The sequence below is a fragment of the Bombyx mori genome, chromosome 27 (genome assembly GCF_030269925.1).
Source record: "Bombyx mori chromosome 27, ASM3026992v2".
Taxonomy (NCBI): domain Eukaryota; kingdom Metazoa; phylum Arthropoda; class Insecta; order Lepidoptera; family Bombycidae; genus Bombyx; species Bombyx mori.
Window position 1 is genome coordinate 5,986,386 of NC_085133.1, and position 19,220 is coordinate 6,005,605.

General features: G+C 40.8%; 2 protein-coding genes across 3 annotated transcripts in view; one reads left to right on the forward strand and one right to left on the reverse strand.

The window, feature by feature from the left end:
* Positions 1-19,220, reverse strand: part of LOC101736650 (uncharacterized) — a 260,266-nt gene that overhangs the window by 105,018 nt on the left and 136,028 nt on the right. The gene's annotated exons all lie outside the window — the stretch shown is intronic.
* Positions 396-2,386, forward strand: LOC101736514 (tubulin beta chain). Its single transcript, XM_012697798.4, has 2 exons — positions 396-602; positions 1,038-2,386. The coding sequence occupies exons 1-2, from the start codon at positions 546-548 to the stop codon at positions 2,322-2,324; spliced, it is 1,344 nt and encodes a 447-aa protein (XP_012553252.3). The 5' UTR covers positions 396-545; the 3' UTR covers positions 2,325-2,386.

Below are 19,220 nucleotides of genomic sequence, written 5' to 3' on the forward strand. Positions count from 1 at the left end.
CGAGATGTGAAAAACAGAATATAGTCTGTGAGACAATACCTTTTTACCGCCAAATATGAAAAACATAAAAATAATTTATAATGTGTTAAATAACTAATTTAATGTAATTACTTGATGCCGCTACAACAATAAAATTTATATTGTTCCAACTGTGGTGTTAATTACATAAAACACGACCATGCGAAATAAAGAAGGGACTCTATATGCACTCCCTCAAGTAAAATATAATCTTGTATTTCATTTTGAAATGTTTTTATTTTATTTTATTAAAACCGAACCGACTTGATGAATTGACGAAAATTTATTACTTACATATCGATAAGGTTAAGTACTTAACCTCATTACATTACTGACGATAATTAATTAAAAAGTATCCATCGTTTTGACAATAGCTATACCTGTCATTATACTTTTCTAGATGGACACGGAGTCTGATTTTTTTTAGAATTTTTTATTTTACTGTTTTTGGAAGTTTTAGTTGGTCGTGGCTTAGTTTCGTATTATTGGACAATAAGATACACAGTATTATATAGTTTACAAAAGAAATGAGGGAAATAGTTCATATCCAAGGAGGTCAATGCGGAAACCAGATTGGGGCTAAGGTGAATAGCCTACTTTACTACTAGTTCGGTATTGTTATATCTATTTCATGAATAGTTGGTTTTACACGATCGCCAAAGATTACACTATAAGCTATATTTAGTTGTTAATAGAATAATTAGAATGTCCTCTTAATCGGATTCAATAATCGCATACTGGTGGTAGGACGTCTTGTGAGTCTGAACGGGTAGGTACCACACACTGCCTATTTCTGCCGTGAAGCGGTAATGCGTTTCGGTTTGAAGGGCGGGGCAGCCGTTGTACTGTAAAAACTGACACTTGAAAACCTCAAGGTAGGTGGCGGCATTTACGTTGTAGATATCTATGGGCTCCGGTAGCTTCTCATCATCAGATCGGCCGTCAGTTCGGCCGTGACTTCCAACCACCTAAGTAATAAAAATAAATACAGAAAATTCTAAATGTCAACTGTTTTTTAGTTCTGGGAAGTTATATCCGATGAGCATGGCATCGATCCGACCGGAACGTATCACGGAGACTCCGACCTCCAGCTGGAGCGCATCAACGTGTACTATAACGAGGCGACTGGAGGAAAGTACGTGCCTCGGGCTATCCTTGTGGACCTAGAGCCCGGGACAATGGACTCTGTACGCTCCGGACCATTCGGTCAGATCTTCCGTCCGGACAACTTTGTCTTTGGGCAATCGGGTGCTGGCAACAACTGGGCTAAGGGTCACTACACCGAAGGCGCAGAGCTGGTAGATTCTGTGCTCGATGTAGTCAGAAAAGAAGCTGAAGGTTGCGACTGTCTGCAAGGATTCCAGTTGACTCACTCACTTGGCGGAGGAACTGGAGCTGGTCTTGGAACGTTACTCATTTCCAAAATTCGTGAGGAATACCCCGATAGGATCATGAACACCTTTAGCGTGGTTCCATCACCTAAGGTATCAGATACTGTGGTCGAACCGTACAATGCCACCCTTTCAGTACATCAGTTGGTAGAAAATACAGATGAATCGTACTGCATTGACAACGAGGCTCTGTATGATATCTGCTTCCGCACGCTGAAGCTAACAACCCCGACTTATGGCGACTTGAACCATCTTGTTTCGGCGACAATGTCAGGCGTGACGACTTGTCTACGGTTCCCTGGTCAGTTGAATGCAGATCTGCGCAAGCTAGCAGTGAACATGGTGCCGTTCCCACGGTTGCACTTTTTCATACCGGGTTTCGCGCCTCTGACGTCACGCGGGAGTCAGCAGTACCGTGCGCTAACGGTGCCGGAGTTGACGCAGCAGATGTTTGACGCGAAGAACATGATGGCGGCTTGTGATCCGCGCCACGGTCGCTACCTGACTGTGGCCGCTGTCTTCCGAGGTCGCATGTCTATGAAGGAGGTGGACGAACAAATGATGAACATTCAGAACAAGAACTCATCGTACTTTGTTGAGTGGATTCCAAACAACGTTAAAACAGCGGTGTGTGATATTCCGCCTCGAGGACTAAAAATGTCTGCTACATTCATAGGCAACTCAACAGCAATACAGGAGCTGTTTAAGCGTGTCTCGGAACAGTTCACGGCGATGTTCAGGCGCAAAGCGTTCTTACACTGGTATACGGGTGAGGGTATGGACGAGATGGAGTTCACTGAGGCAGAGTCAAACATGAACGACCTGGTATCGGAGTACCAACAGTACCAAGATGCTACTGCTGAAGAAGAAGGCGAGTTTGACGAGGAGGAAGAAGGGGGAGACGAGGGCGACTAGACTTTTTACTTTACTAAGATGGATTTTGTGATATGGTTTTTTGTAATAAATTATTTTTCTTATACTATATTCTCATTGAATACTTCTTGTATTAGAAGGCGTTGCTTGAAAGCTAATTCATTATATCTGACATCAAACGCTGTAACTGGAAATGAGTTAAATTAGTTTAGTTTCTAGGTATATAGCGCGTAATTTTCCGTCGAATTAGTGATGCGAGTGTTTGCGAGTGATGTTGAATAGTGCATGAATGACCACCTATTCCTATTTCCTTCCTTCCTTGATTCCCTACAAGTAACCCCTGGGTGGTGCAAAACGGGAGCCGAATACATAATCGGTGGTAGGACTTGTCCGACTGGCTGGCGACCACCCTCCAACTAGAGTCCGCCGCCAAATAGCCTAGCTGTGTTCCGGCGTGTGGGTTGGAGAGCCAGTGTTATTCCTACCCTTTCCTCTTCCTTGTTGGGGGTGAATCTTGGCGATACCTGGAACATGCGGAGCAGACGTGCGTGTGAGCTCGCGGGACGTGATTGTTTGACGGGGGTATAGGGAGACCCAGTGAAACGGTGTTCGCCGCCGCCCGCCGGTCAGTTGGGGACCTGAACCCGGGTGTCACTACTAAACTCCGCCCCGGGAAGCTGTCCCGCCAACCGGTGTAAAATCCTGTCGTGCGGTCGTCGTGCCGGAGTCGGAGACCGGAGTGGATCCCGGCGATCGCACGCAGGGTGGACTGGGGGCCCTTCCATGCCCTGCGTCAGTCGCTCACGCAACCCGTGGTCGAGCACGTACTGTGCTCCGCGCTTTATTCAGGTATTGTCACGATTTCGCCTCGAACATCCTACCCCGCCCAATCCCACTCTCCAAATAAAAAAAATAATGAAAGTTCGAAAAAGGAAAAGGGTTTTGTCGGCGACTCCCCATTCCACATTTAATGTGGATTTCAGCAATGTAAGGGGTCTACATAGCAACCTCGACGCCGTACACCACCATCTTGAGACGGCGCAGCCTGCCCTTCTTTTTCTGACGGAGACGCAGATATCTGCTCCGGATGATACTTCGTACCTTGAATACCCCGGCTACGTATTGGAGCACAACTTCCTGCGTAAAGCCGGGGTGTGTGTATTCGTCCGGGCTGATGTCTGTTGTCGCCGTCTACGAAGTCTCGAACAACGGGACCTGTCCCTCTTGTGGCTGCGTGTAGATCACGGGGGCTGTACCCGAGTCTACGCGTGCCTGTACAGGTCCCACAGCAGTGATGCAGGTTCAGCTCTGATAGAGCATGTGCAAGAGGGGACTAACCGCGTGCTTGAGCAGTACCCATCTGCGGAGGTGGTGGTTCTTGGAGACTTTAACGCTCATCACCAAGAGTGGTTGGGGTCCAGAACCACTGACCTCCCGGGTCGGACTGCCTACGATTTCGCCTTGGCCTACGGCCTCTCCCAGCTGGTGACACAGCCCACCCGTGTCCCAGATATTGAGGGGCACGAGCCTTCTCTGTTGGACCTTCTGCTGACCACTGATCCAGCCGGATACAGTGTGGTGGTCGACGCTCCACTTGGATCGTCTGATCACTGCCTTATCCGTGCTGCCACACCACTCTCTCGTCCTAGTCGTCGAACGACGACTGGGTTTCGAAGAGTTTGGCAGTATTTGTCAGCAGATTGGGATGGATTGCGTGAGTTTTACGCATCCTACCCATGGGGGCGGTTCTGCTTTTCCTCTGCTGATCCTGACGTCTGTGCGGACCGTCTTAAAGACGTGGTGCTCCAGGGGATGGAATTGTTTATTCCCTCCTCTGAAGTGCCCGTTGGGGGTCGCAGCAGACCCTGGTATAACAATGCCAGCAGGGATGCTGCACACCTCAAGCGGTCCGCATACGTTGCATGGGATGATGCTAAGAGACGTCGGGATCCTAACATCTCAGAGGAAAGGCGGAAATATAACGCCGCTTCCAGGTCCTACAAGAAGGTTATTGCCAGGGCGAAATCGGAGCACGTTGCTAGAATTGGCGAGCGACTGAAGAGCTATCCCTCTGGGAGCCGTGCTTTTTGGTCGCTCGCCAAAGCTGCAGAAGGTAACTTTTGCAGGTCTAGTCTCCCACCACTACGCAAGTCCGATGACAGTCTGGCCCATAGTGCGAAAGAGAAGGCTGACCTTCTGGTCAAACTCTTCGCCTCGAACTCGACTGTGGACGACGGGGGTGCCACACCACCGAACATCCTCCGGTGTGATAGTTCCCTGCCGGAGATCTGCTTTACACAGTGTGCAGTCAGGCGGGAACTCCGACTCCTGGACGTCCATAAGTCGAGCGGGCCAGACGGCATCCCTGCAGTGGTTCTGAAAACGTGCGCCCCTGAGCTGACGCCTGCGCTAACGCGTTTGTATCGCCTCTCTTATTGCGCTAACAGGGTTCCGTCTTCATGGAAGACTGCCCACGTCCACCCTATCCCCAAGAAGGGTGACCGGTCGGACCCATCGAGCTACAGGCCTATCGCGATAACTTCCTTGCTTTCCAAGGTGATGGAGCGAATAATTAATATACAACTCCTGAAGTATCTGGAGGATCGCCAGCTGATCAGTGACCGACAGTACGGTTTCCGTCACGGTCGCTCAGCTGGCGATCTTCTTGTATACCTTACTCACAGGTGGGCTGAAGCCTTGGAGAGCAAGGGCGAGGCTCTTGCTGTGAGCCTTGATATTGCGAAGGCCTTCGACAGGGTCTGGCATAGGGCACTTCTGTCGAAGCTACCATCTTACGGAATCCCCGAGGGTCTCTGCAAGTGGATCGCTAGCTTTTTGGATGGGCGGAGCATCACGGTCGTTGTAGACGGTGACTGTTCTGATACCATGACCATTAACGCTGGCGTTCCACAAGGTTCGGTGCTCTCCCCCACGCTTTTCATCCTGTATATCAATGACATGCTGTCTATTGATGGCATGCATTGCTATGCGGATGACAGCACGGGGGATGCGCGATATATCGGCCATCAGAGTCTCTCTCGGAGCGTGGTGCAAGAGAGACGATCAAAGCTTGTGTCTGAAGTGGAGAACTCTCTGGGGCGAGTCTCCAAATGGGGTGAATTGAACTTGGTTCAATTCAACCCGTTAAAGACACAAGTTTGCGCGTTCACTGCGAAGAAGGACCCCTTTGTCATGGCGCCGCAATTCCAAGGAGTATCCCTGCAACCTTCCGAGAGTATTGGGATACTTGGGGTCGACATTTCGAGCGATGTCCAGTTTCGGAGTCATTTGGAAGGCAAAGCCAAGTTGGCGTCCAAAATGCTGGGAGTCCTCAACAGAGCGAAGCGGTACTTCACGCCTGGACAAAGGCTTTTGCTTTATAAAGCACAAGTCCGGCCTCGCGTGGAGTACTGCTCCCATCTCTGGGCCGGGGCTCCCAAATACCAGCTTCTTCCATTTGACTCCATACAGAGGAGGGCCGTTCGGATTGTCGATAATCCCGGTCTCACGGATCGTTTGGAACCTCTGGGTCTGCGGAGGGACTTCGGTTCCCTCTGTATTTTGTACCGTATGTTCCATGGGGAGTGCTCTGAGGAATTGTTCGAGATGATACCGGCATCTCGTTTTTACCATCGCACCGCCCGCCACCGGAGTAGAGTTCATCCATACTACCTGGAGCCACTGCGGTCATCCACAGTGCGTTTCCAGAGGTCTTTTTTGCCACGTACCATCCGGCTATGGAATGAGCTCCCCTCCACGGTGTTTCCCGAGCGCTATGACATGTCCTTCTTCAAACGAGGCTTGTGGAGAGTATTAAGCGGTAGGCAGCGGCTTGGCTCTGCCCCTGGCATTGCTGAAGTCCATGGGCGACGGTAACCACTCACCATCAGGTGGGCCGTATGCTCGTCTGCCTACAAGGGCAATAAAAAAAAAAAAAAAAAAAAAACCTAGAATGCTTTCTTTGATGTCATCATTACAAGGCTTTTTGCATATAAAGTTTACATTCGTATTTAAAGTTAAAGTAATTCGAAATTTAAAAGGGTATGGAGTTATTTGAGGTTAATATTTCTGCTTGCTGACTGCTTGAAATCTGAGAGTTATTAACTTAGTCTTTTTGTAGTTTAGTGTTATTCGGGCAAATTAGCCAAACCCCTTCTCACGGTGTGTGCGCTCTAGCCCATTGATTTTTAAATAATATATCGAGTGGCAGGAACCCTTAGCACATAAACTTCTCAATATGCTTATCCCCTACCCATCATGATATCGAAGAAATCGAAGCAAACAGCTACCTGCTTTCGAAGTGGAACATAATACACCATCGCGTCATTTATATAGTTTGTACATGACGTATAGATTATAAACCTACCTATCGCCATTAGTTTGAGGTTTTTTATTTTATTTTTATTGCTTAGGTAGCTGGATGAGCTCACAGCCCACCTGATGTTAAGTGGTTACTGGAGCCCATAGACAACTACAACGCCAATGCCGCCATCCACCCTGAGACATGAGTTCTAAGGTCTCAGTATAGTTACAACGGCTCACCACCCTTCAAACCAAAACGCATTAGTGCTTCACGGCAGAAATAGGCAAGGCGGTGGTATCTACCCGTGCGGACTCACGCGAGGTCCTACCATCAGTAAAACCAGTTGAGGTGTACTATGATGATGTTTTTGCCTGTTTAAATATATTTTTTGGAATTTAAATTATGATCTTGGTTCATTAGCAAACAAATTGCTATACGGTTTCAGTTCTATCATGAAAGCTTTCACGTTAAAACAATGAAAGTTCGAACTTACTTGCTTCCTACATAACCCTAATTATTCAACTCAGCAATTCTCTTTACGGAGTCAACGAGCTTCGAAAGCCAGTTATGTGATGTGTTAAGCGCTGTCCCGTTCTTTCACATGTAATCTCACATACGTCGCTTTCGTGTGTTTGCTTAATGACCTTTTCACGGGGGTCATGTGCTTAATGAATTAGTATATAAAGGCTGATAAGACCAAAGTTTAATCTGTAGATGAAATTCTGAAGATTTACAGACTTTCAAATACTGATTCGTTCGTCTTCAATTGACCGGATAAACGATTTGAATAGTAGTTGAGTAGTATCTATATTATTATTTGATAATACGTGAAGCAAAAACTTTGTATCCCTTTTTACGAAAATTGCGCGGACGGAGGAGTATGAAATTTTCCACACTTATAAAGAATATAGAGAAGAAGTGCACAATGCTAATATTTTTTTAAAATAATGCGTAAAAGATGCATTAAATCAATAAATAAAACATTACACACACTACATACCATGTATTTAACGCACACACGCATGCATACTACATATTGTCAAACTTTTGTTCTTGACGTCTGTTGTCAAATTGAGAGTAAATATTGTTTGTCTTTGTTAATATTTTTGAAGTGAAACTTCCTTATCGGCGTTGGAAAAAAATTTACCGTCACATTTTTCGGTTACGCGTCACTTTTTTCCGTTACGCGCCATCTGTTTTGTATTCATGTCTATGATAATAAAATCCTTTTGTTTAAACTTTATCTAATTTAACTTTTTTGTATTCATGTCTATGATAATAAAATCCTTTTGTTTAAACTTTATCTAATTTAACTTTATTTAACCAATTTCTAGAAAGTTGCATGTAGATCATTTTTCGAAAAATAAGGCCATAAACAAGTTTCACTTCTTACGTGTGTACACTAGTACACGCACACATTTTTTTATAGTGTAGTCTTGGCGAAATTTGTGATTATAGAAGTATAAAATACAATCATAATAGTGTACAAACTTACAATTCCAATTAATTATAGTCGAATTTCGACTACTGCGGGACTTCTAGTCTATATTATTATTTGATTATAGCAAACCGCTACAAGAGAATGTGTAGACCGCGTTTAGTCTATATAAACGTATGCTGGACAACATCGCGGCAGAAATAGGCGGAAGGGTTTTTTACCAATGAATTGATCACCGTAAGCCTAAAATTTAGTATCACCATACAATTTAGACTGACCTTATGTCTCTGATTAGCGGCCTTCACGTCACGATAATATATCTATGGGCTCCGTTACCACCAAGCGAGAGAGAGATGGAGGGAGAGAGAGACAGAGAGAGAGAGATGGAGAGAGCCACAGAGAGAGAGAGATGGAGAGAGCGACAGAGAGAGAGAGAGAGAGAAAAAGAGATGGAGAGAGCGACAGAGAGAGAGAGAGAGAGAGAGAGAGATAGCGTTCCACAAAGAAAAACACTTATTTTCTACGTATCATTCAATGATTTTTTATACAAATAAAATATCATTGGTATCATCCCTAATTACATATAAAATATCATTGGTATCATCCCTAAAAATTTCAATTGTCCAAAGCTTTATAAACGATTAACTAAAACACATACATTCAAAATAAAAATGTGTGCGTGTACTAGTGTACACACGTAAGAAGTGAAACTTGTTTATGGCCTTATTTTTCGAAAAATGATCTACATGCAACTTTCTAGAAATTGGTTAAATAAAGTTAAATTAGATAAAGTTTAAACAAAAGGATTTTATTATCATAGACATGAATACAAAAAAGTTAAATTAGATAAAGTTTAAACAAAAGGATTTTATTATCATAGACATGAATACAAAACAGATGGCGCGTAACGGAAAAAAGTGACGCGTAACCGAAAAATGTGACGGTAAATTTTTTTCCAACGCCGATAACGAAGTTTCACTTCAAAAACGTCATATTTAATTAAAGCAGAAATTTGTTGTCAACGTGTTTTTTTATTGACAGTACCACAGTAATCAAGAAAATGAACGCACTCACATTATGAAAACGACGATACACAAAACAGATGAGACCGATTGTGCTTAACAGATCAATTCTACTAATGCGTTTTATTCAGGACGCTACACAAATGCGAGTTCCTTTTTGGGACGGTTTGTGTTTGTGAACATCGAAATTTGTTGCTTTAGAATATTAACGGACCGATTTTTATTTAACGTTTTCCGCTTTTTTTAAATCTAAGACGACAGGTGCTCGAGTATGAGATTTAGATAAAAGACAATTGATCGTTTGGAACCTCGTTTGGAACCTCTGGGTCTGCGGAGGGACTTCGGTTCCCTCTGCATTCTGTACGGTATGTTCTCTGAGGAATTGTTCGAGATGATACCGACATCTCGTTTATACCATCGCACCGCCCGCCACCGAAGTAGAGTTCATCCATACTACCTGGAGCCACTGCGGTCATCCACAGTTCGTTTCCAGAGGTCTTTTTGCCTTGTACCATCCGGCTATGGAATGAGCTTCCCTCCACGGTGTTTCCCGAGCGCTATGACATGTCCTTCTTCAAACGAGGCTTGTGGAGAGTATGAAACGGTAGGCAGCGGCTTGGCTCTGCCCCTGGCATTGCTGACGTCCATGAGCGACGGTAACCACTCACCATCAGGTGGGCCGTATGCTCGTCTGCCTATACGGCAATAAAAAAAAAATTGGGATCTAAAGTTATAAGATATAATTAAAAAATTCATATATTTTTTTGGTATCTATAATTTCTCTTACTCTTTCTTCTACTGTGAAAGCTGTAAACTGCCCAAACTATGTTATAACGAGTAAGAACTCAATTTCACGTCATCAAAGTGTTTTTGACTGAGTCCACAAAAAGTCTAGTCTACACTAAGGAATAATCATATACACATTCAATAAACTAAATAGCGTATTTTCATTTGATGAATCTGATTTATTATTGTTTAAGGGTTATTATTGATTGAGATTGCGATAAGGTCACGTAATGAGACTTTGGCGTGTCGAGCGCGGCGTTATGACACGAATTACATTTTCTTTTTAAATGTTACTATGCTATTTTCGTTGCTTAATCGATCTGTATACATTTATAACGCTTGTTAGAAGTCGAAGAGAGTTCGTAGTATTTTCTTCGCTTTTCGCGAGTCGTAGATATAATTCAGACTAGTTACTTCAATAAAGCGTTTCTTTATTGTCATTATATCGAGAGGTGAAATGCTATTTGGCTTAAGCGACATTTCATTTCATACGCGGCATTTAACTTTACTAGAGGTCCTGAAGTAGTCGAAATTCAACTATAATTAATTGAGATTGTAAGTTTGTACACTATTATGATTGTATTATATACTTCTATAATCACAGATTTCGCCAAGGCTACACTATAAAAAAATATTAATAAAGACAAACAATATTTAATCTATTCTCAATTTGACCACAGACGTCAAGAACAAAAGTTTGACAATAAATAAATAGTATGCATGCGTGTGTGCGTCAAATACATGGTATGTAGTGTGTGTAATGTTTTCTTTATTGATTTAAAGTATCTTTTATGCATTATTTAAAAAAAAATTTGGCATTGTGCACTTCTTCTCTATATTCTCTATAAGTGTGGACAATTTCATACTCCTGCGTCCGCGTAAGTTTCGTAAAAAGAGATACAAAGTTTTTGCTTCACGTATTAATATATAGATAGTAATCAAATGTAATGTATAAGTGAAGTCGTCGTTGCCTAAAGGATAAGACGTCCGGTGCATTCGTGTTGAAGCGATGCACCGGTGTTCGAACCCAAAGCGGGGACCAATTTATCTAATGAATATTACGTCCTCAACAAATGTTCACGATTGACTTCCACGGCGAAGGAATAACATCGTGTAATAAAAATCAAACCCGCAAGATTATAATTTGCGTAATTACGGGTTGTAGGACCTCTTGTGAGTCCGCGCGGGTAGGTACCCCGTCCTGCCTATTTCTGCAGTGAAGCAGTAATGCGTTTTGGTTTGAAGGGTAGGGCAGCCGTTGTAACTATACTTGAGACCTTAGAACTTATATCTCAAGATGGCGGCGCATTTACTTTGTAGATGTCTATGGGTTCCAGTAGCCACTTATATATTTTTTATTGCATACTTGCTTGGACGAGCTCACAGCCCACCTGGTGTTAAGTGGTTACTGGAGCCCATAGACATCTACAACGTAAATGCGCCACCCACCTTGAGATATAAGTTCTTTTGAAACCCGCTTTACAAGTCGAACAAGCCAATAGAACCAAATGGATCCCAGTTAGGATAATACGCCAAAATAATTGAATATGCTATGTGCTAAATTCATCTGTTCTTGATACGTGTGAAAATTTTAAACTTAACTAGACTTCTTGAAATTAATAAAAATTAAATTGTACAGTTCCGTTACAATGATAAAAAAAGAAGTGTGACACTCGGGGACTGCCGCGGTAAAGCTATTGCAAAGCATTTTTTATCAACTTATGCAATTACAATTAGACAATAATAAAAATAAGACCACGCTATATTTATAAACATTAACAAAAGCAAAACATTAACTGTCCCTTTCACACTCATAAGCTAGACTGCGTGAGAGAGAGATGGGCAGATTTTTTATGATGTTCATGCAATGCGACGTCACGCCGCGCGCTTATTCACAAACACTACACCAGCGCAGGGTGTCAGGTTATTTTCGTTACGGAATTTCTTGATTCAGTCGCCGCGCTCGAAGTCGCCGCGATAGAATCTATGCAATAGCTTAATAACTTATTAAGCTCACAAAAGCGTGTTAAATATGATAGTAACAGTCGGCACTGCATGATATCTCCTTCTAAACTTTATGTAGATTCTGTGAAAGTTAAACAGGTAATGCTACATAGTAGGCGTAGTGAGGGTGTCAGGTTATTTTCGGTACGGAATTTCTTGATTCAGTCGCCGCGCTCGAAGTCGCCGCGATAGAAGCTATGCAATAGCTTAATAACTTATTAAGCTCACAAAAGCGTGTTAAATATGATAGTAACAGTCGGCACTGCATGATATCTCCTTCTAAACTTTATGTAGATTCTGTGAAAGTTAAACAGGTAATATTGTATGAAAGGCATTTGTTCAAGAAATTTACGATTTCATAACCGGACCGACATCGCAATGGTTAGGTATAAATTTACTTGGATTTTATAGTCTGCGAAATCTAGTTTAAAATAGAATTTTAAGTTGAGCTTCGTACGGTGCATGTCATGAGAAAATTTTGATACTACTCATTTATTTCGGTAAATTATTATTTGATAGGTACTCCAAAGCTCGGTACCACCTAGCTGCCTTCTCAATAAACGATATTACGTTTGAAATAGGCAGTGACCCTGGATACTTTTGAATAATGGGGCTTTCATGATCAAGTTACCATCATGTAAGCGTGTGAAGTCACATTAGTTGAAACTCAGAGACGGGCGGGTATCTATCAGCCAGACCCGAAAAAAGAAATTTCTCAAGTTATTACGGATCCTCCCGATCCATGAACGGTGCATTTAGGTACCTCAAGTACCAGTCACCGTCTTCGCGGAACCCGTCGCGTGCGACGAAGGGTTCGACGAGTAAATTAACCCATAGACACAGCCTACTGAGTTTCTCGCCGGATCTTCTCAGTGGGTCGCGTTTCCGATCCAGTGGTAGATTCTGCAAAGCACTGCTTTTGCTAGGGCCAGTGTTAGCAAAGTTACCAGTTTGATCCCCGTGCGCCAAGGAGAAGCTGAAATAGCTTCTTAAGGCTATCAGAACAAGTAGAAAAAAAAACAAAAATATTTTAATCTGTGTCTAGCGTCTGTATTGTTGTATATTTAGTGCTTAATCTGTGGTCGGTACATTTAATGTACACTGCATTCTGTATAATAATGTGCTCACGTCGTTACCCTCGGTCCCGCCTGAAAATTAATGGCCAAACACAGCGGAGTTAAGTCATTTCCATGAGCTATGCAAGTGTAGTGTTCGCTCACGCGGCCCGCACTAATTTGAAACCCCTACAAGACATGCAATCCCGTTTTTGCAGGATAGCCGTCGGAGCATCGTGGTTCTTAAGGAATGTGGATCTTTATGATGACCTGGAGCTTGACTTAATAAGTAAGTATATACACTCGTCATCAATGCGCCATTTTGAGAAGGCAGCACGATACGAAAACCCTCATGTCGTGGTCGCCGAAAATTACATACCAGATTCTGTGGACCGATTGGCAAACAGTCGACGTCGCCCTAAACACGACATTGCGGATCCTCCCGATCCACTAACGGTGCTTTTAGGCACCTCAAGCACCGGTCGTAGCCCACTGAGTTTCTTATTCTCATCTTCTTAGTGGGTCGCGTTTCCGATCCGGTGGTAGATTCTGCGAAGCACTGTTCTTGCTAGGGCCAGTGTTAGCAACACCTCTGGTCTGAGCCCTGAGAGTTCACCTACACGCTAGGGTAACGCTGATAGCTTCTCAAGGCTGTCAGCATAGGTAGGAAAAAAAAGAAGTAATTTTTAATATTTACTAGACTAACATAAATATTTTTTCCAAATTTTTTCCCCAAATAACGTTGTCTTTCTCTATGATTCTCATATCTTATACCACACATATCAGGCGGTCCGGCTTCTGGCAATGGTTCCAAATTGCACCGTCTATACGTTTGGATGCATGTACATTCGACCTAGTTCCAGACATCTCAGGTATCCTAGGCAACGGATTACGTCACACTATCTCGGAAACTGAAATAAACTAGATAATGCTATCTGGTATTTTAAATTGAGTATTGATTTTATATCATCCCGCGTATATGAGACGATTATGAGCCATTTTTAATGTTTGGCAGACCGTAATTATCTATAGATAGATATATTACTTAGAGTTGATAGAAATCGCGCAATGATGTTAGCCTAAAGTCTTAGTGAAATTAGTTCAATCACTATCCCGTCCTTTAGATATAATATATGTAGGCTATTTCGTGAAAAAACAACCTTTTATTACCCGATGTTTAATTCCTTCATCGCGGAAGCGGACCGAGAACATCTTTTTTTTATTTTTATTGCTTAGATGTGTGGACGAGCTCACAGCCCACCTGGTGTTAAGTGGTTACTGGAGCCCATAGACATCTACAGCGTAAATGCGCCACACACCTTGAGATATAAGTTCTAAGGTCTCAGTATAGTTACAATGGCTGCCCCACCCTTCAAACCGAAACGCATTACTGCTTCACGGCAGAAATAGGCGGGGCGGTGGTACCTATCCGCGCGGACTCACAAGAGGTCCTACCACCAGTAATTACGCAAATTATAATTTTGCAGGTTTGATTTTTATTACACGATGTTATTATTCCTTCACCGTGGAAGTCAATCGTGAACATTTGTTAAGTACGTATTTCATTAGAAAAATTGGTACCTACTGGCGGGATTCAAACATCGGTGCGTCGCTAGATACGAATGCACCGGACGTCTTAACCTTTAGGCCACGACGACTTAACATCTGTTAAGAACGTAATTCACACGCATCGGTAAACCAATCGTCTTATCCTTTAGGCTACTGCGATGCGTATTCAAACGTGTTTATCTCAAGAGTTTCCAATCGGATTTAAAAATAAGAAAAATCTAAAATAAGCATTCGAATTAGATATAGTATTTAACCGACCTCAAAAAAGAAGTTCCTAATTCGTCTGTATGTTTTTTTTATGTAACAGATTACCTTATGACTTTTGGCTGGATGAATCATTTTTGATGATTTTTTTTTTATTAGAAAGCTGACGCTTCTCGTGTGGTCCCATTTCAATTTAGTCCAGTTCTGATAATGGTATCCATGAGAAAACCATATAAGCCTTAAATTTGCATTAAGTACGTGCGCGACAAATAGATGAATAATTCAATAACTCAATATCACGCCAACCGATTTTGATAATTTTTAGTGTATGTTTTGGAATAACTTTTTTGTATTTGAAGTCGGTTTTTGTTAAAGCATGTCTATTTGCAATTATTATTCACAATAGCTTACTAAAATTACAGTAAGCCAGGTAATGTAATGAATTAATACTGAGACATTGTAAAAATCTAGATTTTGAGAAGAGTCTGCAGGCTGTATCTTATGTCTACTGTGTATATCACGTCAACGATAATGTTCGAATTCATTTTAGTTATTACGTGAAAGAAAAATATACACCTATAGGCAATTTATAAATTTCTTTTTTTTATTACACGCTTTATATTAGCTTCACTTGTATGTATGTTTGTATCTGACTCCTTTAGACGCGATTTTGACCCACTTTAAACGGCTAGATTTCATTCAAACTTTGTAGATTTATCGAGGACCGATGACAATTCAATATTAAAAAAAGTAATTGAAAAAAATAATTGAAAAAAATAATTGAAATTCAATCAAAAATGACAAATAAATAATAGTTTAAAAAAACTAAAAAACACACAAAAAAGCGTGGAGTGCATGGTGTTATTAGTTATAAATATTTTTCTGACAGATATGAGTAGAAGAATTATTATTTCAATAATAACTTAAAAAGCACCCCACGCTTTTTTACAATAAAATATAATTTTTTTACACTATTTTCAATTTAAATTTATTAAAATTTATTTTCTATTTTTTAGTTGAATTTTATATAAAGCGTGTTTTTTTAGTTTTTTTAAACTATTATTTATTTTATTCTCGAAAGGCTGTCCAAATATTAGTAGTTTTTATTGAAAAAATTATCTCATTTAAATAGACAAGTTTGCATAGGATTCGGCTATTGTGGCTTGTTTGCCCGCAGTTCAGGTTCACTTGGTTTTGTCTGATTTCGGGGATAGCTCCGTCGGAACGAGGGTAAGTAAATAAAAGGTGTTCGTAACTCAACGATAATTGGATGGATTTTGTATGAATTGTGCCCTTTTTATCTACAACGATTTAAAATTTTAAGAAAACAACATTGTTTATTTAGATATTACTAGCTGACCCGGCAGACTTCGTAGTGCCTCAATCAATAAATAAAAGACCTAAGCTTTTGTATAAAATAAACTTAAAACAAACAAAAGGAATCCGTCCGACGGGGGACACATCAAAGGAAAAATGAAATTGTTATTTTTATTTAATTCCGAGAATTTTCATATTTATCTACCTTTTAAACCTTCTCTGGACTTCCACAAATAATTCAAGACCAAAATTAGCCAAATCGGCCCAGCCGTTCTCGAGTTTTAGCGAGACTAACGAACAGCAATTCATTTTTATATATACCTATATAGATTATTCAGTGTCTCTTAAATTATTTTTAGTGATCGTATGAAATTAGATAATTTAAATATCAAATGAATTAAATTTTATGATAGCTATGGCTGTAGGCATGAAAACGAAACTTAATTCTTATATCACATACCGTCTTTTCGCATTAAAAGTGCACAATATCCAAAAATATTTGAAATTGAGTTAATACGCGGAATCATTTGGTATCACCAGTATTTTTCTCATAAATACTGTCAAAAGAGCGAAGTTTAGTTTTAGTTTGTTTTTTTTATAGTTAACCTTTATTTTGATTACTATTAACAAAATTAATACATAGTTTTATATTACTTTAAAAGACTGATAATGTTACTGGCAAAAAATAAATGTTGCAAATATGATTAAATTAAAAATATCATATTTTATGTTTAAACCTTTAAAACACTCTGCTGTAAAATTTAGTAAGTTTTCAGATTATCTATATATTAATACGTGAAGCAAAAATTTTGTACCCTTTTTACGAAAATTGTGCGGACGGGGGAGTATGAAATTTCCCACACTTATAGAGAATATAGAGAAGGAGTGCACAATGCTCATATTTTTTAAATATAAGGCATAAAAGATATAAATCAATAAAGAAAATATTACACATACTGCCATGTATATGACACACACACACATATGTACATATACTCTTTGTTTATTGTCAAACTTTAGTTTGTCAAAAACTATGGTCAAATCACTAAAATATGAAACCTATATTATGGGTCAAATTGAAAATAGGTTAATATTGTTTATCTTTAATATTATTTGTCTATAGTGTAGTCTTGGCGAAATCTGTGATTATAGAAATATAATTAATTAATAGCCTTTGACAATAGAACCATAATAGTGTTCAAACTCATAATTTCAACTAATTATAGTCGAATTTCAACTTTTTTTTTTTTTTTTTATGATTGAAAGTTTACTGGTGGCCCGAAGGCCTTTCCAGTTTCACCAGGACAGGTGGGCGAGCAAAGGCTCAGCCAAGAGGGGCGGGATTTGCTAACAACTGCCCGAGCGCCTCCGAAGGAGACCTAACAACTCAAGAGTAGCTAACAACTACTGCGGGGTCACTAGTACAGCTTTAACGCGAGAAGACGATAAGGCAATTTGTAGTGTTTATCGACTTACGTAGCTATTTAATAGGTACCAAGCTACCACAAACATACAAAATAACACAAAATCTGTAATAATACGAATACAATAATTGAATTGTTCCGTTTATAAAATCGCTTCGGTCACGATTTCACGGTCAGATTTCGAATAAAGGCGTTTTACATTGTTCGTGAATTTCCTTTTTCATTCGATTCCGATACTTTATCAAAGTCCCAATTAAATTGTGATCTGTGAAAGATTCATTAATTCCGCTAACTCGACTTTTAATTTGTTCCATGGGGATTCAACGTTAACTTTTATATTCATTGTCAATCTCAATTTATACTTTTTTGCGGGCTTTTTATTTTTGTACGAAGATTTTTTATTTATTTTATCGTTCAGGGAGAAGGTGAAATGAGAATGCCCGGGTAGGTATCGGTGTAAATGCGTTGTAGTCGCGAAGCAATCATGAGTTGCTCACACAAGGTCTATGAAGGCATATCTGAGTCGTCTATTATCAAAGGTGGCAATCTGTGCATTTAGACAAAAAAATGTTATTGATATGTCAATACAGATTGATTTGAATATAATCGTCTCCTTCAAAGAATACGGTTCAAAACCTGCATTAAATAAAGGTTAATACTTAACCTGTTATTTATCTAATATGTCGTTCAGAAGAGTTTTGTGACTGCCAGTGGAATACAAAGTCAATAATTCGTTTTTCTGATTTACTAATAATTGTCCAAAAGTCACATTGCCGGCTTTGATAATAGTCGACTCATATAATATACGTTGTGATGTCTATGTAACCACTTCGCTTCGGACGAGCAAAAAAGCATAAATATCTTAAGATAAGACTGCATCAGTTTGGTGAATTTATTCTCTTAACGTTGACATCAGGTTTTAAGCTCGGCATAAGCTTGGGGATTTACGCGAACAAGCTTCGATGTAAGCCTAGGCACTTAGCGGTTACATCCTGCTCCAACATAGGACCTCAATACCAAAGTAAATATAATGCTAATGAAATAACCAGAGAGTATATTTCAAGTGGCCGTACAATAACGTTATCGTTTTCAAAGATAGTTCTTTATTTTGTTATTATCGACGTAAATCGAGCTTACGTGCATCTTTTCTTTTTCTTTATTGCCCTTGCAGGCAGATGAGCATACGGCCTGATGGTGAGTGGTTACCGTCGCCCATGGACTTCAGCAATGCCAAAGGCAAAGCCAAGCCGCTGCCTACTGCATGTGCTGTTAAATTACCACCGGCGCCCGTAGACATCACCAGGAAGTCTCGTACGTAATCACTGTTCCACACTTCTAGAAAGATCGTAGTGCTGTTACTTTTGAATTTTATTAATACTTACGAAGAGCGTACTGTTGTAGAGAGGAACGTATTTTTTCTCGTACTCTGACTGACTTGGTGGTGTAATAGTTGGCGCCCTTGACTGTTGCACCGAAGCTCGTGGGTTCGATTCCTACATCGGGCAAACATTCGTTTTTTTTTATTGCTTGATTGGGTGGACGAGCTCACAGCCCACCTGGTGTTAAGTGGTTACTGGAGCCTATAGACATCCACAACGTAAATGCGCCACCCACCTTGAGATATAAGTTCTAAGATCTCAGTATAGTTACAACGGCTGCCCCACCCTTCAAACCGAAACGCATTACTACTTCACGGCTGAAATAGGCGGGGTGGTGGTACCTACCTGCGCGGACTCACAAGAGGTCCTACCACCAGCAGTCGTTTGATAAACAGGTTTGTTTACTCTTTGTCTAAGTGTTTATTATTATCTATACA

Bases quoted from the DNA above. Each gene is read 5' to 3' on its own strand.
- LOC101736514 (XM_012697798.4), top strand. From the start codon at position 546: ATGAGGGAAATAGTTCATATCCAAGGAGGTCAATGCGGAAACCAGATT. The intron at 603-1,037 runs GTGAATAGCCTA...ACTGTTTTTTAG, and splicing joins GAAACCAGATTGGGGCTAAG to TTCTGGGAAGTTATATCCGA.